The sequence below is a fragment of the Dryobates pubescens genome, chromosome 38 (assembly GCF_014839835.1).
Source record: "Dryobates pubescens isolate bDryPub1 chromosome 38, bDryPub1.pri, whole genome shotgun sequence".
In the NCBI taxonomy this organism is placed as follows: domain Eukaryota; kingdom Metazoa; phylum Chordata; class Aves; order Piciformes; family Picidae; genus Dryobates; species Dryobates pubescens.
The window spans coordinates 567,087-589,623 of NC_071649.1; the positions used below are offsets into that span (position 1 = coordinate 567,087).

At 43.8% G+C, this 22,537-nt stretch overlaps 1 protein-coding gene across 2 annotated transcripts in view; it reads right to left on the reverse strand.

Moving 5' to 3' along the window:
* Positions 1-4,333: 4,333 nt before the first annotated feature.
* The window catches only part of NT5C3A (5'-nucleotidase, cytosolic IIIA), a 29,626-nt gene continuing 11,422 nt past the window's right edge, over positions 4,334-22,537 (reverse strand). The window contains exons 2-10 of one of the 2 annotated variants that reach the window (XM_054177166.1): positions 17,242-17,348; positions 10,963-11,061; positions 10,454-10,523; positions 9,579-9,625; positions 9,077-9,162; positions 8,742-8,831; positions 7,386-7,548; positions 6,377-6,577; positions 4,334-5,237 (exon numbers count right to left, since the gene is read on the reverse strand). In XM_054177166.1, the coding sequence (XP_054033141.1) occupies positions 5,136-5,237; positions 6,377-6,577; positions 7,386-7,548; positions 8,742-8,831; positions 9,077-9,162; positions 9,579-9,625; positions 10,454-10,523; positions 10,963-11,061; positions 17,242-17,348 (965 nt within the window). In that variant the 3' untranslated portion in view covers positions 4,334-5,135. The remainder of the gene's footprint in view (positions 5,238-6,376; positions 6,578-7,385; positions 7,549-8,741; positions 8,832-9,076; positions 9,163-9,578; positions 9,626-10,453; positions 10,524-10,962; positions 11,062-17,241; positions 17,349-22,537) is intronic. The other variant, XM_054177167.1, reaches the window with a different exon arrangement.

The window sequence follows — 22,537 nt, forward strand, 5'->3', positions numbered from 1 at the left end:
GCAGAAAATATTCCCCATGAAAAGAACTTGTAGAAATTGTCAGGCATTGAGGCCAGGTCCTCTCAGAACACTCCTGAGCACGCTGATAGCAGTGTTTGCCAGCAGCACATGCAGAGGATAGCCATGCCATTACAGGGTCTCCATAAGCTGTGAATGAAATTAACCAGGCCTGGATTTGCAGCCATGGATGTGCTGGGTTCTGACTTCAGGAAAAAGAAAGTTTTGCTCCCAGCTGCCTTGTGTTTAATTAACAGCCCTTTGACTTCTGCTGGCCTCCTGAAACAGTGCTCCAATCCCTGCTTCCCAAACCTTTCTGGTTGCAGCCTTATTTATAAACTTCTTGTTAGACTTTAAATATTAGCATTGCTGGGTTCCAAATACTGTCACAGTTCCTGGATGCAGCTGATTTTGTGTTGGGCTTCTGTCTCCTATTTTGGGAATTGTTAGACTGAGGAGTGAATAACTTAGCACTTGTGCAGCAGAGCAGGCTGGGGTGGTGAACAAACAAGAAGACAGTGATGGAATCAAGGACTTGGACCCATCTGGTGTGTCTGCAAACGTTCTAGCCTGTCCCTCAGTGCAAAATCAGCCCTGGGAGTGCTGTTCAGATTGTGAACTCCAGAGACAGTCACCCCTTAAATCTGTGTCACAGAAACCAGACCAAAGAGGCCCCCCTCAGTACACTACCTGGAAAGAGCTCAAACACCTGGAGAGAGAGAGACTGCCACAGGCAAGTAGAAAGGAAGGGAGTCATGTTTTCTTTTATGCTTTGTGCCTAGTTTCTTGCTTCTCTTGATCTGTACATGTGGGTTGTAAGCTCCCTGAGAACTTCATGAGAACTGGTAGAATACTTCAGTTGGATGTGGAAACATTTTGCAGTGGTTTCTCATACAGTTGTGGTAGGAAGTGCAGTGAGATACTTTGGTTTTATCTTTTGTTTTTGGAGTTTGATACAATTAAAAGTCTGAAACTGATCTTTTTCTTAAATAAAGTGTTGATCAACTACTGCTGTTAAAGGTGGGGGTTTTTGTTGTTGTTGTTTTTCTCCTGGTATTTTGATAGGTTGAGAACTTGAAGCAAATGTTCTTTTCCTAAGGGTGTCTAGCAATAGGACAAGGGGGAATGGTTTGAAGCTGAGGGAGAGCAGGGTTAGACTGGAGCTTAGGAAGTTCTTCAGTAGGAGGTTGCTGAGACTCTGGAATAGGCTGCCCAGGGAGGCTGTGGGTGCCTCCTCCCTGGGGGTGTTGAAGAGCCAGGCTGGGTGAGGCCTTGAGCAGCTGAGTCTAGTTGAGAGGTGTCCCTGCCCATGGCAGAGAGATTGGAGTAGATGATCTCTGAGGTCCCTTCCAACCTGAGCCATTCTATGAATCTGTAACTCTTTAAATTACCCATCCCACTGTGCCATCAGCTGTGACAATTGGGAGGGTGATGTTTCTCTGGGCTGGTGGCTCCAGGTCTCTCACTGAATGAAATTGAATCAGACAGGTTTGGGCTGGAAGAGACATTTAAAGGTTATCTAGTGTTGCAGTGAGCAGGGACATCTTCAACTACAGCAGGTTGTTCAGACCTCTGTCCAGCCTGCCCTGGAATGGTTCCAGGGATGGGGCATCCATCACCTCTCTGGGCAACCTGGGCCAGCTTTCCCAGGAGACGTGCACCGCATTTCCTCCCCCCTTGTGTTTGGAAGCACCTGCTCCCTTGTCCCTGCAGTTCTGATGCATTGCTCTGCACACTTACGGAGCTGAGATAAGGAGTGGTGGGAAGCAAGTTGTGATTGGAGCACTGCCAGCTGTAGTCCTCAGTGTGGAAACATCTCCTTCCTCTGTACCCCCAAACCCCAGCTCTGTCTTCTGGCTGTCCCAAATGGTTTTATCTGAGAAAATCTCAGTGTGTGGAGGATTGTTCTGGATGATTCCCAGGAGGTGGCCTGAAGAGTAAAGCAGGACAGCGGAGCTGTCCTCTGGGGCAGATGGAGGACAAGGAGCAGCCCTGTGCACCACCTGCACTCAGTTGGACTTCTTTTGGAAGTGTTTTTCTGTCAAGAAGGAAGCTTTTGTTGCCTACTCACCTCATCCCCCCAGGTCTGGGGGCTGCCATTTTGGCAGCTTTGAGGGAAAGCAGAGAGTAACTGGAAAAGCTTGGTGCAATCACTGTCTTCATACCAGGCATTTCTTTGCCTAAAAGCAACAGAAGCCAAAACTGCATAAAATCCAGAATGTTTGGTTACTGACACAGACCCTGTCAGTTCCTTTCCTTTCTGGGGGCAGCCATCAGCTCCTCCCTCCTAGGAAAGCTCAGGGTCAGCTTTCTCTTCAGAGTTGTGCTTTCGGCGACTCCTCTCCCCATTGCTTCTCACCCTGTGTGGCAGCCTGCTGACAGCAAGGGCAGCCTGCCTGCCAGTTAACCAAACCACAGCCTGTAGACTGGCTGGGAAGTGAAATTGTGCTGCCATGGACTGGCAGAGCTCAGCACAGCCCCTGCACACCACCTGCACAGTAAATAAATCCCTCTACAAGGTCTGGGTGAGCCTGAGCAGTAATTCTGGACAGAGGATCATTGAGTTTGTGAACTCCTGAGGCCAGCTGGATGAGAAGCACTGGTCCTGCCTCTCAGAAACACTACCCAGAGAGAGCAGAATTGCCCTTACCTGTTCACCAGTGTGGCCAGGGAAGTCTGTAGTGGTGTAGCCAGAGAGTGAAGAGCAGCCATACCTCCTGCTGTGGCTGTGGGCCACTTGCCACATGTTCCCAGTTTTAACTCTTATCTGCATTCCAAAGGTAACCTGCCTGTAAATGGAAAATCGTGTCCCAGTGCAAACTTTGGGAGTAATGCCTGGGAATTAGCCTCTTGCAACTGGGGTCTGGTTGAGTAAGCAGTGCATCCAAACACCTTGGTGTTTTTCACAAGGCCTTTTGCCTTTTGGACTTTAATTTGGCACCTCTGACAAAAGAGCCAGCGTGATGGCTTGCATGAGAAACAACCAGCACCACAACCAAGAAGCCTGCCAACCCTGCCCTCCCTAAAACCTTGATGTTAGCTCAGCTAACCTAAGCTCTGTAGTCCTGCTCACCTTCAGCCCTCTCTGTGCAGTGCTTCCCACTCTGCCAGTCTTTGCTCCCATCAGTCACAAAACAACTGCAGCACCCAGCTTGGTTTTGGGGGTGTGTGGATGAGAGGGTGGACAACAGCTCTCTTGATGCTGCTGACTCAGCAGCTCTTGCTGCTGCTTTTGGGCTCTCCATCTTCTGGCTTTGGCTGACAGGCTCTTGGCAGGCCAGGGCTGAGGCAGCTGCTGCTCCTGTCTCCTCCTGTCACTGACACTGCCAGGGTGCTTTCAGCTCCTGCAGGCTGCCGCTGCCTGAGTCATGGCTGTCAGATGGGGAGCAGCCAAGACCCTTATCTTATTCTCAGTCATCTTGTGGCTTAAGGGGTTTTCTGCTCCGCTGGACAGCTTCTCCTGTAGGTTGTGTATAAAGAGGACACCATCCCTCAAACAGTCTTTGCCTGTTCAGATGCAGGCTGGAATTTCTTCAAGCTCCCTGTACTCAGCTGTTCCCTGCTGGAAGAGCACAGTGCAGTGTGCTGGTGAGAGGATGCTCACCTGCCTCAGGCTGTGCATCCAGAACACAGGATGGTTCATTTCAGATGGGTCAGGGAACTACCCCCATCCTGCCTTCTTGGGAGAGTTCCACAAGTTGTGATAACAGATGTAAACACTTGGAGAAAATGGTGCCATGAGTCAGACTTTCGATAACAGCCCCCAGGGTGGATGGAAAGAGGCCATTCCCCCTACTTGCATTACAGTTCCTCAGGGGTGTTCCAGGGTGTTTCTGAGGCATGGGGCTGGTAGCAAGAAAAGATTTTGCAAGACGGCAGAGTGAGCTTTGAAATTCAAGAGCAAGATCCAGCTTTGTTTTGGTTTTTTGTACCCAGAGCAGCTCACTGAGAATTCCAAGAGCAATTCTTTTAGACAAGCTATTGCTAGCTTTGCCATGAAGCAGCAGGCTTGAAGTGGAGTAGCAGTACACAAAATCAGACCTGAAAAGGGGCTGAAGTTATGGCAGTGTAGTATTATACAAGGGGTAATGGATAGAAACTACAACACAGGGGCTTCCACCTCAACAGGAGGAGGAACTTCTTCACTGTGAGGGTCACAGAGCAGTGGAACAGGCTGCCCAGAGAGGTTGTGGAGTCTCCTTCTCTGGAGACTTTCAAAACCCACCTGGATGTGTTCCTGTGTGACCTGTGCTGGATTCTATGGCCCTGCTCTGGCAGGGGGGTTTGGACTTGATGATCTCAAAGGTCTTTTCCAACCTGGTTAATTCTATTCTATTCTGTCTCTGGAGCTCCCTTCCAGCCCCTAACATCCTGTGTGCCTGTGATCAGCTTGTGGAACTATCTGTTGTTAGAAAGATCACAGAATCAGCCAGGTTGAAAAAGACCTCAGAGATCATCAAGTCCAACCTGATGAGAGCCTCTACCTCAGGAAGAGTAGCTTAAAATGTTCTTCCCCTTCCACAGAGGATATAAATAACAGCAAGGACATGGAATAGTTTGCAGTGCTACAAAAGCCAGTTAAGAAGCAACACTTTGCCTGGATTTGGGTGAAGAAAGCGTTTTTACTGAAGAAAAAAAAATAGATGTACGAAACTCTCCCGTGCAAGTCTGTAGCAGATGGGTAAGATCCCTCAAAGTCCAGCTGAGACTGAAGTGTCTTCTTTGAGAGAAGAAAAGGCAACACAAAAGTGCATGCTGCTTATTCACAGAACCTTTACATCTTCTGGGTTACAGAACACCCACGGGTTTGGAACTGCTCCTCTGAAATGTCTGCTGACCAGACAGTGAAGCACAGTATCCCAGCAGCAGCAGCAGGTTCTCACATTTACAAATCCAATTTAAACCTAGTTAATAGCAGGAGTGTGAGACAACAAAGAGGAGCAGAAGAGCAATGAAAGGAGCTTCCAGCTGACAATGGATCCCGTACGCATTTGAAAAATACCCAAATGAAGGTAAAGTATTTAAATTAAGTTATAAACAGTTCTGTCAATGAGTAATGAACACATCTAAGATAGCAAAACACGTGCTCTGCTGTCCAGTTGCCTCCTGGAAGGAATGGAGTGTCTCAAGGCTGCAGTTCACAGGATTTTCTGGAGGATGGAGTTGGCTACTTCCAGGGATTCGTCTTTCACCAAGACAATGTCGTAAGAGTCCATGTACTTTTCCAGAAGCTCATCCACCTAATGGCAGGAGGGAAGAAAGGGAAAGACCAACTGAGTTATAGAATTAATTGCTGAAAGACTTGGTGTGGTTAAAATACTGCCCAGGCTATGCTCCAGATTCAGGGACTGAGCCATGCAAATAGGGATCTCTGCTAGGAGATGGCAGAGCGGCAGTGGCCTGACAGAACCCTGAGTGTGTTTCAGGATGCACCTCATGTTTACCCCAGGAGCTTGCACATTTAGATAGTGAAGAAGAAAAACACTTCCTTAGCTTCCCAAAAGGCACAGAGAAGTAGAACACTGCAGTTTTCTTTCTCCTGAATGCAAGTGATGTGCATCATAAGTTAGCAAACAACCAGTTCTGTGTTGCCTCAAACAATTGGTTATTGGAAAGACTAATTTTGCTCCATTACCAATCCAGTACTGAAGGGAGCAGGAGGAGCCACAGCAATTTAAGAGAATTAGTTTTACTTCTCATCCTTTTTTGGATGTAGTTCAGTACAAAAACTAAAGCAATTTGGAGGTGCAGGAGGGTCACAAAAATCATCACAGGGCTGCAACACCTCTGCTATGAGGACAGGCTGAGAGAGCTGGGGGTGTTCAGCCTGGAGAAGGGAAGCTCTGGGGAGACCTACTAGCAGCCTTTCGGTACCTGAAGGGGGCTACAAGAAGGTTGCAGAGGGACTGTCTGCAAAGGCCTGTAGGGATAGGATGAAGGGCAATGGTTTGAAATTAGAGAAGAGGAGATTTCAGTTGGGTGTTAGGAACAAGTTCTGCACCATGAGGGTACTGGAACAGGTTGCCCAGGGAGGTGGTTGAGGCCCCTTCCCTGGAGATACTCCAAGTGAGGCTTGACAAGGTTCTGAGCAACCTGATCCAGTTGAGGATGTCCCTGCTGACTGCAGAGGGGGTTGGACCAGATGACCTTTGGAGGTCCCTTCCAACCCAAACCATACTATAAATCTGTGAATTTCCATCTGTGGTTTTGTAGCTTATGGGCTTGAGAAAGGTGAGAAATCCAGGAAAAACACTTGAAATCTCAAAGCAAATGCAGGGCCAAACACTTGGTTTGTTATCTGGAGCTTATTATGGTGGACCTGTCCATACCGCTCAGTGTTTGACTCCCAAGTTCACAAGATTACATGGAGCTCCTTTACCTTGTCATTGAGATAGCCAATCTTCAGAATGTGCTCAACGTTTGCTACTCCATCTGCCATGCTCAGGTCTCCCTGAGAGTCGCCCAGCAGTATGATATTGCTGTTATCTTTCAGCTGTTTGAAGTACTCTGTGTTCTTCAAGGCACCATCATGTTTGTTGTAAACATGAATCAATTCTCCTTTAAATCCTTTTAATATTCCCTGTTAGAAAAAAACAAACAAACATAAACCCACTGCAGTTACTTCCAGTGCCACCCAAGCTTTGTAACAGTTCAAGAGAGGTTGGAATGCCCTAGGTGATGCTACTGTTGAACTAACACTGACCTCTGACATCTCTGATGATGCACAAGAGAACTGACTGTTAAATAAGGTGATGACTGCAACAGCATTGCTACAGCTAGGCAGTGATTCCTACTGCCTTGGGCAGCAGTAATGATGTACTGGGCTGAGTGTGAGGTAGAGACATTCAAGATCAGACTCCACGTGGCCCTGGGCAGCCTGATCTAGTTAGTGGTGTGCCTGCTGACTCTGTGTGTAGTGGTGGTGGGGATGGACAAGGTGACTTTTGAGGGTCCTTTCCAACCCAACGCAATCTGAAATTGCATTGTATCTTAGTCCCAGCATGGCAGCAGTGTTTGAGCTGTTAGCCTCTGCTTGTGTTTTGCCTGAGACAGTGCCAAGTATGCAGTTCTAGGTTTCTGGGTGGCTGTATCTGTTCATAGAATCAGTAAGGTTGGAAAAGACTTCAGAGATCATCAAGTCCAACCTGATATCTAACACCTCCTGACAACTAAACCATGGCTCCAAGTGCCACATCCAATCCTTTTTTTGGACACCTGCAGGGACATTGACTCCACCACCTCCCTGGGCAGCATATTCCAATGGCAAATTACTCTTTCTGGGAAGAACTTTCTCCTCCTGTTGCATTGAACTGCTCAGCTTGGACACCAATAGCTACTCAATACCACAACCAGTCATGTCTGGCAAGGCTCTGGTATTTCATACATACATTTTCATCAAAATCCATGAAATTGGAAACCACTTTGACATTAGAATGGTAGACTCCAGCCTGGTGGATAACTTCCTCAAGGATGTCTCCAATTCCAGCAGAAAATATGAACACAGGAATATTATGTTCACTGAGCTTATCAAAGAAGTTCTCATATCCTTCTCTGCAACACAGAAAGAAAATACAAATCAAGTCTCAGGTAAAGAAAGTCAAGAGGAATCCCAGCTTCAGAAGACAACAAATCACCTTTAGAAAAGGTTTTTCCCTGAGCATTTCACTTTATTTCTTCTCCCTCACCTTTTCAGGTTAGCAAGAACATCACCTACCCAACCCAAGGCATGTAGTTTTAGCAGGAAATTGTTGCACCAAGCTATTTGCTCTTGGTTTGTATAATTCCCGCCCCCCCAACCATCTAATTGTGTTTTAAAGTTTTAAACCCACATCCCTCTCCCAGAACAAGTAAGCAACAGTAGAGCTCTAGCTTCTACCAGGCTGTACCTCTCCTTTAGATCTTTCTTGCTTAAAGATTTGACTTTTTATAGGGTTTATAGGAGGGCCACAAAGATGATCCAAGGGCTGCAACACCTCTGCTATGAGGATAGGCTGAGGGAGCTGGGGTTGTTCAGCCTGGAGAAGAGAACACTCCAAGGAGACCTTAGAGCTGCTTTCCAATACCTGAAAGGATCCTACAGGAAGGCTGCAGAGGGATTTTTCCTGAGGGTGTTTAGAGACAGGAGAAGGGGGAATGGTTGGAAGCTAAAGGAGGGCAGGGTTAGACTGGGGCTGAGGAAGTTTTTCTTCAGTAGGAGGGTGGTGAGACTCTGGAATAGGCTGCCCAGGGAGGTTGTGGCTGCCTCCTCCCTGAGGACAGAATAGAACAGAATTAACCAGGTTGGAAAGGACCTTCGAGATCATCGAGTCCAGCCTATCACCCAACACCATCTAATCAACTAAACCATGGCACCAAGTGCCTCATCCAGTCTCTTAAACACCTCCAGTGATGGTGACTCCACCACCTCCCTGGGCAGCACATTCCAATGGCCAATCTCTCTCTGTAAAGAATTTGTTGAAGGCCAGGTTGGATGAGGCCTTGAGCAGCTGAGGCTAGTTGAGATGTGTCCCTGCCCATGGCAGGGAGGTTGAAGCAGATGATCTCTTGGGTCATTCTATGATTACCACAAAACAAAGATTGTGGGAGCCCAAATTGCTCACTATGTTCCAAGATTCAAGTGTCACAGTCTCAGAAATGTGGGGAGTTATTAGGTTTTTTTTTCCTCCTCCCACTGTCTGCAGCAACCAGCAAGAACCTACCGAAACCACTCTGAACCAGGCTCATTCACATCCAAAGGAACTTACTTCAGCATGACATCAGATTCCCTCACAATTTCTGCAAACTTCTCCTTTTGTAGGCCTTGCTCAATGAGCAGTGCATGAGATTTATTGTACCTAGAATAGAAACAAAGAGGCTCAAAACCAACTTGTTCCTCTTTCATTAAATCTCAAAGCATCCTGGGTGGTTAACTTGTGCTCCTTTTAAGTTAGGAGCAAAGCAAAACTCGTTGTTGCACAAGGTTCTGAGAGATTCACTCAGTTGATGCTTTGCCTAAAAGCTCATGACTGCAATTACTTTGCTTTAAAAACCTTATTAAATCTCCTCTTAGTACAATTAGAAGATGGGAGGTGGCTCTTACCATTCTACCATGTATGGGTATTTTTCTTCAATAGTGAGAGCTGGATCAATTTCAATAGCATAATAGGTTTCTTTCAGCTGCAGTAACTGAAGGGAAGAAAAACAAAACCCCACAGATGTTGAATGTGGTTTTTTTTTCCTTTTAAAGTAACATTCACTATTTGACCTAACCAATCAACAGGACTTTTTTTTTCCCTTCTGATGACATCATTTAGCTCAAACGGAATCTGAAATGCTCTTGGAACAAAGGGTTAGCTTCTACATTTATTTATGAAGGGAAAAAGTGGATGATGTTAAACTGAACTAGGTGCTGACCTCAAGACCACAAACACTTCTCTTCCCTCCCAGTGATGGGATATCTTGCAGTCAGTGAGAAAGCTCAGAGAGCTTTAAGGGTTGGAAAGCATCCCTTGTTGTGCTGCCTAATTCAACAGAGAGTACAGGCAGGGAACAGTGCCAGCTGTCAGTACACCACCACAACATTTAGGAGGTTTTCTCTTTACCTTCTTTTGACATTCCTCTGTGATGAGCTTAGAGTTATCAATGATGTCTGGGGGTGAAAACAAAAAGAAAAGTCAAACAAATTGGTCTCTTTCTTGTACTTTGTTCTACAAGACTGTCAGTGGCATGGATGATGATGATGATGATTACATACCACTTTCCTTTCCAGCAACCAGTAAAAGGCACATTTTTCTTCATAAGGATGAAGATGTCCTTCCCCTCACCTCTGAATTAAAAGGTCAGTTACAAGCTCTCTTATCTGTTTCTGGAGTTTTTACTGTTTCATGAGGTATCTGTGTGGTTTAGGATACCCAGTTAATTAGTAAATGGATTATTTTTGTTTGTTTTAAATGGTTCCAGGATAAAAATGTCAAGAATCCTTAGGAGTTTATCATTTGGCTTTGGGATTATTATGGGCTCTTAAAAAAGTCAACTCTACCGTATCACAGAATGTTAGGAGTTGGAAGGGACCTCTAGAGATCATCCAGTCCAACCCCCCTGCCAGAGCAAGAACACCTAGGTCAGGTCACACAGGAATACATCCAGGTGAGTTTTGAAAGCCTCCAGAGAAGGAGGCTTCACAACCTCTCTGGGCAGCCTGCTCCAGGGCTCTGTCACATCTTAACATTTCAGAACTTAAATGCTTTACTTGTGAATGACAGCTGATCTGATTTGACTTACTAATACATAAACCCACATACAGACAGTCACTAGAATGACCTTCATTAGGATGGACAGGTTAGGTAACAAGTCAATGTAAAATCTCACATGTCAGGGAATAAATTGGATAGAAAACTCAAATCTAGTAAAAGCTGAAAGGAGTGAACCAAGAAATCCATATTAACAACAACAAAAAGCAAACAAAAAAAGTACTCACTATGACAAGATGGACATCTTTTTCCATTGTAGGAAAATCTACTTAATGTCATATCAAAATCTGTAATAATCTATTTAAGGAAAGAAAAAGCAAAGCTGTCTTACAACACTGGAGGGACAAAATAAAAGACTGGCTAGAAATTCTGAATGATCACCACTAGCTGCAACTGAGTAGCAAGTGCCAGAGCAATCATCTCCCTGCTATATCCAACCACTGCAATGCCAGCTCACAGTATCCCACAAGAACAACTTTTTGTTTTCTCTTGGTCAGAATATTTCCTGAAATGACTAACTTTTTGTGTCTGTATCATTTATTTACCTCCTGTCTGGCTGAATCACAGTTGAACCAACAAGGGCTGTTAAAAGAGGTTAACAGATGTCTAAGTTCTGCAGGTTTCTTGAAGGCTGACTTGTGGAACATGTAAACACACACTTAGCATGTTTTGGTCTAGAGCAACAGGCACCTGATTGATTTCACTCCAAACTGGTTATACCTTCTGCTGTCTTTACCTGAAGTTTGGCAGCTCCACCTTTGATGAGGCCACAAATAATCTCCTCTACTCTCCCTGGGTCCTTAATATGGACAGTCTTCTTCTGGAATTCTGGCATCTATGGAGAGTAGAAGAACAAAGATAGAAATATGCTTACAGTGGAAAACATACCAGGTAATACTTCTTCTGTCCATCAGAGTGGAAGCTCTGCATCTATGAGGTGGTTTAAGCTCTGCATCTTGTGAGGTGTCCCTGCCCATGGCAGGGGGGTTGGAACTAGATGATCCTTGTGGTCCCTTCCAGCCCTGACTGATTCTATGATTCTGTAACCAGTTTCATGTGACATCGAGATGTGGTCAGGACAGGAAGGCAATTTAAGGAGAAGGAGAAAATAATCTGGATATATTAACCGATGACTCTCAGAGTTCTGTTTGCCTTTGACATCTCCTTTTATTTTCTTTCCCAATATCAGATTGTTCAATTGTCTGACATGCACAGAAAATTGCATCTGTAGGAAGTAAGGGAGAGATACACAGAAGTGGGACGTAAGGGATTGCCTTGTGCTACAAGCATATTACTGGGAGGTGGGGAGCCTTGAATCCAGCTCTTTGTGCAATTAACAGGTCCTTAAAGTTTCAACACAGGTAAAGAGAAGAGGCTGATTTTAGACACCACTTGTTGAGAATGCTGCATGTACCTACTGAGTACTGCACTACAAGGCTGTGAAGTAATTCCTGCTCCCTAGCCTGTCCATCAATCATTTTCCATCACTCACTTTCCTGCGTGCTTTTGAAGTAAGACATGCTATCACACCACACATTCCTTTGGAATGAAGAATACTTCTGGGATATTATGGTACATGCTGAATTTGACAAAGGAGAAAACAAGACTGACATTTGCAAACCCTCCACCCCTCCCAACCAACACCCTTCCCACCCTTGCAGCAATGGTAAAAGAACTATTTATTGATAGAATTTCCCTCTTTAGCCTCTATTTTCTTCCTTTATAATCAGGTAGGGACTGTTTCTAAAGCAAAGGCATTGAGTATTTGCAGTCTGGCATTTGTGAGCAGTAAATTTTGTGCATATAAAAGTCGAGAGATGATGAACTCCTCAGTCTTCTCTTAGCTTTACCTGAAGCTTGAGTACATCTAGTAGAAATACATCTGATCATTCAGCTTTCCTTCTCTTATACCTAACATAGACTCTTTGCTGCAATGAGCTGATTAAAATACACAAAAAGCAGCTTCTATTTCCAGCCACATTTCTGGAAGCAGAGGTTCTGCATCACCACCTGTTAGTAGGACACACCAAACTCTTTCTTCCTACTCGATGCTACTGAGCCTTTTATTTAGTAGGAGCAACCAACCTGCAGTGAAATTGCAATAAAGGTATCAGTGAAGCAAAAGATGGTGTTTTAAAGTCATGCAAACATATCTTTGTAATGGAAAGGACTCTTCTGCATCAGGGTCAAGAAGGAACAGGAGGGAGCTTTAAATATTGGCTCCAGTCAGTGATAGGATAAGGAACAATGGTAGAACACAGGAGGTTCCAATTCAACACAAGGAGACACTTGTCATGCTGAGGGCGATGGGAGCCCTGGAACAGGCTGCCCAGAGAGGTTGTGGAGCCTCCTTCTCTGGAGGCTTGCAAAACCCACCTGGATATATTCCTGTCTGACCTGCCCCTAGGTGATCCTGCTCTGGCAGGGGAGGTGGACTGGATGATCTCTGGAGGTCCCTTCCAACCCCTAACATTCTGTGATTCTGTGTTTTTCTGCTGTATGTCATGCAGTGCTGGTAAACAAAATAACCTCAGTGCTTGTTTAGTATACAGCCTTTCTTCTCCAGAGTGAAAGAGAGCATTTTGACTCTGTTTTGTAATTTCTTTTCACTGTCACTCATTCCTTTGCCTTTCAGGAGGCAAACGATGTATAGAGTTTTAGACTTAGAATGCAAAACTAAAGTGACATCCAGATGCATGCTGTTGTGAGGAGCAGTGAAAACATTATTTGGTTCACTTAGCCACTAAGCAACAGACTCCCTAACATAAGTGAATTAAACAGAACAAATGGTGGGGGGAGATGGGGACATCAGAGGGAGGAACTGTATGAGGAAACCTGAATTGCTGGCAACTGTTTTATTTCTGGCTGAGGCCTTTTGTAAGCTTCTGAAAGAAAAAACCTCCTTAATAAACACTTCAGTAGATGATGTTAAACAAATTACAGCTTAAGATTTGAAGTATGATGAAAGCTTCCTGCTTTGATGCTGTAAACTGATGCTCCTATTAAAGATAAGGTTTTAAGGTTCATTTATTTCTGATGCATCTTTCATTTGTGAACAAGAACTGAAGCCAGCTGGAGAGCATAACCCAGGCAATTTTGCTTTCACAGATACTTTCATAGGCAAGACCAACTCTTCATTACAGATTCAGCATCTGATAAAGCTTCAGACAAATAAGGTCAGTCAAAACAATCTCTGTACCAATAACTAGCACATGAAGTAGCAATGTATTTATTTAGGCTTTATCACTGTTATCTTAGAAGCAAATAACGCTGTCTAACAAGCAGTCATCCATCAGTTCTCTGGCAGACTCCTTCAGTGTCTCATTCTTCTGCCCAGTCCAGCTGTGGGGTTTTATTTTATAGCTTATTTGCCACCTGAGAGTTGAAAGAGACAAGCAGGTTCAAGTTGGAAAGAACTGGTAAGACAGGTGAGAGAACAAAGAGTGAAAAAACTGCTAATAAGAAAAATCCAGTCCATTTAGAATAGAATAGAATAGACCAGACCAGGTTGGAAGAGACCTTCAAGATCATCGTGTCCAACCTATCATCCAACACCACCTAATCAACTAAACCATGCAACCAAGAACCCTATCAAGTCTCCAAGCATTTAAGAACATTTGTTTCCATTAATAGTTTAAGAAAGCTCTAGGAGTAAACCCAGGAAACACAGAAGGCCCAGCTGTCTGTGAAGAAAATAAACAGAGAAACAGCCAAGCACTTGACAAAGGCAAGAAAGCTTTTCAGAACAAGGAACTTCAACATACAAAACTAAAGTAAATAAGCACAGGGAAAGGTATTCATGTTTGATTGGGACAGCTGAAAGTCCAGCAGAGTGACTCACTGAAGTGCCCTTATTTATTCTTTCAATTTATGCAAGTGCAAGAAGAGTTCTGCTTTCTTACCAAGGGCTGAAATAGCTCAGAGACAGGTATCTTTCTTAAGGTATATGTTAAAAGATGATATAACTCCCAAAGTTACTCGTGCTTGGCACTTACCCTGGCCACAAACACATTTAAGTTTCTAGTCTCTAACATAGGGTGTCAGGGAGTGATAGGACTCGGGGGGGGGAAATGATAAAAAAACCTAGAAATGGGTAGATTCAGATTGGATGTCAGGAAGAAGTTCTTCCCCACAAAGGTGGTGAGAGACTAGCACAGGTTGCCCAGGGAGGTGGTGGAAGCCTCATCCCTGGAGGTTTTGAAGGCCAGGCTGGATGTGGCTGTGAGCAACCTGCTGTAGTGTGAGGTGTCCTTGCCCATGGCAAGGGGGGTTGGAACTGGCTGATCCTTGAGGTCCCTTCCAACCCTAACGATTCTATGATATGTGGGAAGCCTTCAAAGAGAAACCAAAACTGAAGAAGATTATTTTGGAGGTTGTGCTTAAGGGGATTTATGCTTGTTTGTGGTAGCAATTAACTGGAATAAGGGAACTCTTTTGTAGCTGACAGCGTTACAGTCATACCTTGATGAATGACCAGTAATGGATTCACGCAGCTTTGGAAATCCCCCAGTCCTACAAACCACAGAATGGCTCACTTACAACAGGGATAGCTCTGAAAATTACAAATACATGAGACATGCATCTGTGTAGCTGGGTAAAAAAAAGAGGAAAAGAAGTATTTACTGTAAGAAACATATTGAATTCTCGTTTTCAAATGATGTTTCTTATACGCAGTTGGGTAGCAAGAGTGCAAACAGAGCTGGTTTTATGTTGTAGCTGGGTGCTGCTGACAGATATTTTTAGGCATATTTGAGGCTGTGTATATTTAAGTGCATGCTCTATCAGTTCAGTTAGAAAAGAAGACTAGGTGGAAAAGACTAAAATGAGAGACAGGTATCTAAGTGCATTGACAGCTGCTGAAATAGGCTTTTCCAATCAGGTATCCTAGGAAATGAATAACTGCTTGTGTACACAAGGCCTGATGTCATCTTCTGCATTTGAGAATATACCAAACTTTTGGGTCTGCTGAGCATTGAGGCAGAGCAGCTTCTTCCCTAGCCAGTAAAACAACAATGTAAGCCACTATGATTTGACAAGCAAACCAAAAAATCCAGTGAAAAAGGAAATTTGATCTAAAAGGCAACAGCTGTGGCACCTTCTGTTGTTTTCATTGTCTGTAACTTTAAGCTGGGAAGGATGAATGATTTGCTATCTTAACTGCAAGGAGATATGGATTTCACAATCAAATCTAGACAGCAGTAATAACTAAATATATAAGAGGTTATCATCAGCAGTCTGCTAAGTAATGCTTTGACCAAGGACATAAAAAATGGGGCAAAGTATTTTTACGCTTTCGCCTTGTACGCCTCCATTACTTGGCAAATCCAACCTTTTCTTGTCTTCCAAAGCCCAACCTAGAATGGACTGCCTCCCAAAAATCACTGCTAAGAAAATACCTTGCATTATGGGGGGGAGAAAATTTTCAAGGGAACTTCTCTGTAATCCTTGAAGGCCAAAAAGGTACTTTGGGAGGTGTCAGGAGCAACAACAACAACTCTTCTCACACAAGTGCCCACAAATTTTCAGCTGACTATAATGTGATAAAAGTGATAAGCCAATGAATAAGAACTAGCTGCAGTAGCATTGACAGGATGGGAATTGCAGTTATTGCACAACTGATTTTGGTTTTGGAGGGTTTTTTTGCCTTAGCCTAGACTAGGTTCCAAACCTATGAACTTCTGGTACAGGACAAACAAGGAGAGGGGAAATGTTATTTCCAAACAAGGAAAATACAAACCAAAGTGATCAAATGGAAGGATTCAATTATTTGTACATTTTATTTCTAGTCTAGGTCCACAGTTTCCAAGTAAAGGAGGCTAACCCAAGAATAACTTAAATTTATTTTGCCAAGTGCAGCTTTCCAGTTGCAAAGCCTGAGCCCAGCTATCACATACACTTCCTTGTGCACACGTACCAAAAAAGGCAAGAGGTGGCATCAGTGACCACTGTGAAATCTGATACCCTGGCAAGCTGCAGAAAATTGGTTGAGTGTTTTTGGTGGCAGAAGGTAATCAACCCTTGGGTGAAATGATAAAGGAAAGGGGCAGGTTGCCTAATTGGCATTTACATAGTCTATTCCACTCCCTTTTTCTTGTCGGTACCATGGACCATTACTATCACCTACTTGCTCTAGAAAAGAAAACCCAGCAGAAACCTTCTACTTCATGTAACTTCTGCTATTTGCTAGCTAAGAGTTATGAGAAGCCAGAGAGTCATAACACAAACCACAGAACAGGAGTGTGTGTGCCTATCTTTTCCTCCATCTGTATATACTACAGACAGGTTCAAGTGCTCATATATGTATAAAGCAAGCTTGGCTTTAATTCAGACAAGTTGAATTTTGCCCCATGAATGCAACAGGGGTTTCTCTTAGCAGCCCCACCTGTTAGTAGGCTCATCTTTGAGACAGGAAGACAATCAGCTACTGGTTGTAAGTGCAGGCACAGGGGTCACACCGTTCTGTGGAGCTCGATAGAACTGTGATGGTGCAGCCTGCTAGCACAACCCCAGCTCAGGACAGATCCATTTGCATTTGTAATCAGCAAAACAAGTTTGATATCCATAGAATGGAAGCTCAAATATGGTAAGAAATCCTTAGTAACTAGTAATAACCAAATTGCTCTGGGTATATTTACCAATAAATAGCCTTAGGAGTACATAGCTGGAAAGTAAACAGGCAAATGTTTTGATGGAAATGAAACAGCAGAGTACTGAGTATCTGCACAGCTGCTTGCTAACATGCTGCAGAACTAGATCCCCAGCACAGCTTACATTAAACAACTGCAAGCAGCTTCACTACCTATTTTAAGAAAAGGAATAGGATATGCACTAAAAATAATCATCCCTGTTTTGGTTAATTATTTACATCTTTCTATGCCTAATGTGCTGGATTCTGATACTTGGGGGAAAAAAAACCACCAACAACCCACAACCCTATTGAAAAAAAAGGGTGGGGAGAGAGCTTTCAGAGCAAACATGACAACAGCTTTCCTCTTGAGCTTTTAAAGGAGAGTACCTGTGCGTTGAGCTTAGGGCACTCCTGATTCTTCTGTCCTTGATTTTGTCCTACTGCAACAGCAGAGGTGGCAAGCAGAGTCCAGAGATGCAGGGCTTGCATACAGGCTGCCAACAAAAATCAACCAAATCCTTTTAAGAATTGGTCTGCTATATTATGTGAACTTTGCTTTCCCTGCTGCACAGAAATAGAAGCAGACATGCATGGTACATAGCTATGCCACTCTGACAACACCCACACCGAAGGCTACTCCGCTAGAGATTGTTCCTCCACTTTTAATTACAGCAGAATTAACCTATTCCACAGAAACTAGTACATGTATTTATTCCCTCAAAGGTGCTGCCAATTCTGTGCTATCAGCTTATTTATTTTAAAACCACATTTTTGCCACAATAAACAACTGTAAGTCCTCAGCTCCTAACCCTGGCAGAAGGCAGAGCCAGCGCTGTTGACAGAAGCCGCGCACACTTACCAGAGAGGGTTTACAGGAGCAGCTGCAGCAGCAAAAGAAAATTCCTCTTGCTTGAGAAACACTAATATAGCAGCAGGAGGTGCAGCTGAGGGCGTTTCCAAATGCAGCCTGACTAATCCCCGTGCAAAACCCCAGGCTCCTGTGACGCAGGGCAGCAGCGCGCAGCGGTTTGTTGTGCTCAGCAGTACAGCCTGACCGGCTTACGGCCCATCAGCTGCTGTACCAACAACAAGACCTTTGACCTTCACTGAATGAACGGCTTTTCATGCATGCAGCAAGCCAATGTGGGCTGCTGGGGCAGAGGAAGGCACTTGTTTTTCAAAGCAGAAGTTGCCTGCTTCGTTACTTTTAAACCCTCTTACAAAAACCTTCCCAAGCGTTTTAGGGATTTCCTGTTGCGGAGTGCCACAGACTCCTTGCAGCTCACTGCTGTGGTCTCATCAGTGTTCACAGGGGAGCACACCTTTACTGGGGTGGAAGCAGCAATTAATTACTTCAGTGAGTCTTTGCTTTGACTTTAATTAGCTATGTGATACTGTAACAGGAAATCCAGGCGGCTTGTTTGTCAGGATTTTTCAGAGAGAAGGCAACTCAAGGTGCTTTCCAGAGTCTGTCATTAGGCACAGTGGGTGGTCAAAGACAGTGCCGAGGTGGCACAGAATATTTATGAGAAGGAATCTTTTTCACTCAGAAACTGAAGGAAGTATTGTCTAATCACAGTTATACTCTGCAGTTCTGTAAATGCCTGGAAGTATCACATGAGGTCACCCCTTGCTATAGCAACTGTGCTAGGTTCCCTATGCTATCCTATTATCCCTACTCAACCTTAGGTTTATTGATCACCATTTTGGGCTGCCAGAAAATATCACAAACATCAGCCCAATTCATATGTTGTCATGGCCAGGGCAGTCTTCAGAACTGAAGGTTAGTAGTGTAGCATGTATAAACCCCCTAATGCTGTAGACTCCATCCACCCCAAGCTCCCCTCTGCCCCTCATTACCAGGACTCCAGAAATTAATTGGGTATCAGCATTTCCTTTTAAGGAAGATGTGCTTAAAAAACCCCAACAACCAGAAAACAATTAGCCTTTTTCTGAAGAGGACAGTAGATTCATATGTTTTGTGTCTGCATTCCACCTGTAGGTCAGTCTGTAGTCTATCAGCATTGCTCAAACTCTGACCTACACAAATATTATCTTTTTCTTCATTTGTGCTGTGTTTGACAGAATGAAGCACCTACTGAGTACTTCACCTGGTACAAACCAAGCAACTTCCCTCAACACTCACCCTCAGAACTGAGAGATGTTCCCCAAACCCATGCAAGTTAAGGGCTGCTGTATCCTGAAGCAACAAAGCAGTTTGAAAGGTCTGTTCAAAACATAGTATAATCCCTGCAAAGCCTGGCAGTGGTATTTGCCAGGATCCATGGCTCCCATTTGTCTACTTCTTACAGCATTTGTAGAGTTGTAATAGGCAATACACAGGAAATAGGAACTTGCCTATTCTTTTAATAGGGTTAGCAGGCTTTTGTTTAATAGTATCTCCATAGTAATGTCTGGGCAAGCTAGCTATGAATAAACATGAATCATTGGCACAACTAGAAGATGTCAGTGCTGGATTTCCAGATTTAAAAAAGTCTTATGAAGAATGAAGTAGAAGATGCTTGCTAGGTGAATGCATGAATCATGCATTTCAAGGAAAGGCATCACTTTATGCATTCCATTTGCACAGTGCCTGTCTCTGAGTCTTTACGTGTTTCAAAGGCGCCTTGTGAACCTCTTAGGTGAGACTTGGGATGTGGAGGGGCTGGCCTGTTGATATTCTCAGATGTGATTCAGTGAGAAAATTAATTCTAATGCTATCAACAATTCAAAGAAACTCAGCTTGCTCTTTATGGAAGTTAGGAAACAAGAACACCACCAGCAGCAGCAGCAAGTTGTGTTGTGGGCTTTGTTTTGGGGGGTTTATTTATTTACTTTCTATTCATTTAGTTAATTAATTTTAAATTTACATACCATTTCAAGACTGAGAAGTTGAAGAAAAGAGGTCCATCCTCTACAGAATGGTTTTTTTTGGTAGAGCAGATCAGAAAGCATTTGAAGGGAATGACTGGAGTGTTGGGTAAAAGAGCTAGAAAATGACGTGAGCAAAAGTTCTGTAAACATTAATGCAGGCACCACCTATTTCCTAGAAAAACATCTCCTCTATCTCTATCAACAGGGCACTTTCACTTCAATGAAAATGTTGTGCATTAAGCTCCTCATCTGCAGAACAAGATGCCTTTGCAGCTCTAAAAGCGGTGCGTCAAACACTTCAGTTGCAATGGCTACTGCTGACCAAGTTCTGTTACTGCTGACTGGCGTCAGCTGAGCATTTCCTTCCTAGTGTTTAACTTCTGAAAAGAGATGATTCTGAATTGCTACTTCTTTTTTAATGACACAAAGCCCAGCACAGTATTTCTACTCTCACAATACCAGAGGGCATTTAAATATATTTTAAGAAGCAGTAAGTAAAGAGGTAAAGCTATTTCAACAGATAGGGTCTACTTAAAACTTTTCTCTTTGGCTGAGGGCCATATCCTGACTGCAAAATATTCTACACATTAAAAAAGGGAGGGGAAAAAAAAAGAGAGAGAATGCTTCAACCATTAGATGATTCACAAAAGGCTAGGTAAAGGTTCAACTTTATATGCTGGTGTGTTAGATGAACTTGTTTTGTGAAGATTCAGGATGCTTTTGACAGAGTAAGAAGCACTGGAATTTCTATTTTGAAGCAAAGAACAACTGGTTCTGCTGGTCCTTGCACACCTCTGCCCTAAGTTGCACCTATCTGTGGAAAGAAATGAGCACAGCACAGAGAAGTTACGTAAGCAAGCAAGCTGAGCTTTTCTTTTTTGCTAAGTTAGAAGTTGGATACTTCAACTAAACTGGCATCAGCTTTAGAGATCCAGAAAGAGGTCATACTTAGGAGCATTTTCTGTTCGTTACAATTAGAATACTTGCTACAAACAATAGAATGACAGAATCATAGAATGGTTTGGGTTGGAAGGGACCTCCAAAGGTCATCCAGTCCAACCCCCTTTGCAGTCATCAGGGACATCCTCAACTGGATCAGGTTGCCCAGAGCCCTGTGGAGCCTCACTTTGAATATCTCTAGGGATGGGCCCTCAACCACCACCCTGGGCAACTGTTCAAGTGTTCCACTACCCTTGTGTTAATAACTTGTTCCTAACATCCAATGTAAATCTATCTTCTCTAGTTTGAAACCATTGCCCCTCATCCTATCCCTAGAGGCCTTTGGAAATGGTCTCTCTCCATCCTTCAGCCTCCTTCAGAGAGAATACATACATAGAATATACATAGGATAAACCAGGTTGGAAGAGACCTTCAAGATCATATAGACACAGTTCTGGGATTGAGTGAATACAGCTTAGTGCAGGCAGGTTTTCTGTATGTTGGGGGAACGGCCTATCTCTGTGCCTTGCTCCCACCCTCTGGGGACAGCTAACCTTTGATACTGAGTATCTGGAAATGACTGAGCGAGCCAGAATTTCACCTGAGGTTTTTTTTCTTAACCATTCCTCTCCTCCACTTACCAAAGGATGTAAAAACATTCTAAATACAAGCAAGCTCAGATCAGTACTAAGAAGTTATTATATTATGCTTAACTTTTACAAATAGTTTCTAAAGCACTAGAATTGAAAGAAGAAAGAAATCAAGGTTGTGTCACTCAGTGCAGGGCAGAAGAAAACGGAGCCTTTTTTCTTGGCCTTCATACTTGCATTTCACTGGTGACTATTCTTGCCAATGCTTTGTGGATAACCCTCTTTATAAATGCATTACACACTTGCAATTCAAAAACCAAATGCAGTTCTGCTTCCCCTACCTTACAGTGGCTACAGCAGAACTGGAAAAAGCCCTGAGAAGGGCACTGAGGATGAGCCATAATATGAAAAGCTTCCACAGAATGAACAATTGAGTACAATACAATTCTTCAGCCTGGAAAAGAAATGACAGGATGGCATAGGAAAGGTTAACAGGGAAAGATTGTTCACCATCTCTTCCAGAGCAAGGGGTAGAGGTCATAAACTAAAATTAACAGGAGGCAAATTCAAACCAAATGAAAGGAGTCAGCTACAGGTCACACAGTTAAGTAAGTAGTAAGATATGGAATTCCTTTGTGGTGATTGTGTAAGTTTACACAGCCTTAGGAAGGTACTGGATAACAACATGAAAAACCTCAGATTGTAGAACTGCCTCTAAAATACAAGCTCCTGGAGGCTGGAAAAATCATCTGGGGAAAACCTCATGATAACTTGCTTTATTCTTATGCTTTCCCTGGGCCTCTGCTAGAGAGACAATACTATCTGTACCAGGCAAGACCTTGCATGGGAGGTGTCAGTGCTCCCTGTAAGTAACACAGGGAAATAATTTACTCTTCATGATAATGCTTCAATTTAATTTCAAGTATCTTATTTTTTTACCCCATCCTTCTTTTACAGGATCACAGGATGTCAGGGGTTGGAAGGGACCCAAAGAGATCATCATGTCCAACCCCCCGGCCAGAGCAGGACCATACAATCTAGCTCAGGTCACAGAGGAATGCATCCAGATGGGCCTTGAAAGTCTCCAGAGAAGGAGACTCCACAAGCCCTCTGGGGAGCCTGTTCCAGTGCTCGGTGACCCTTACAGTAAAGAAGTTCCCCCTTGCATTGAGGTGGAACCTCCTCCCGTGCTGCTTTTTTCTCACTGGATCTTCTTCAGAGAGCACAGGTACAGAAGATTAGTATTTGAGAAATCAGGACTCTTGCCTTTGAGTGGTGCT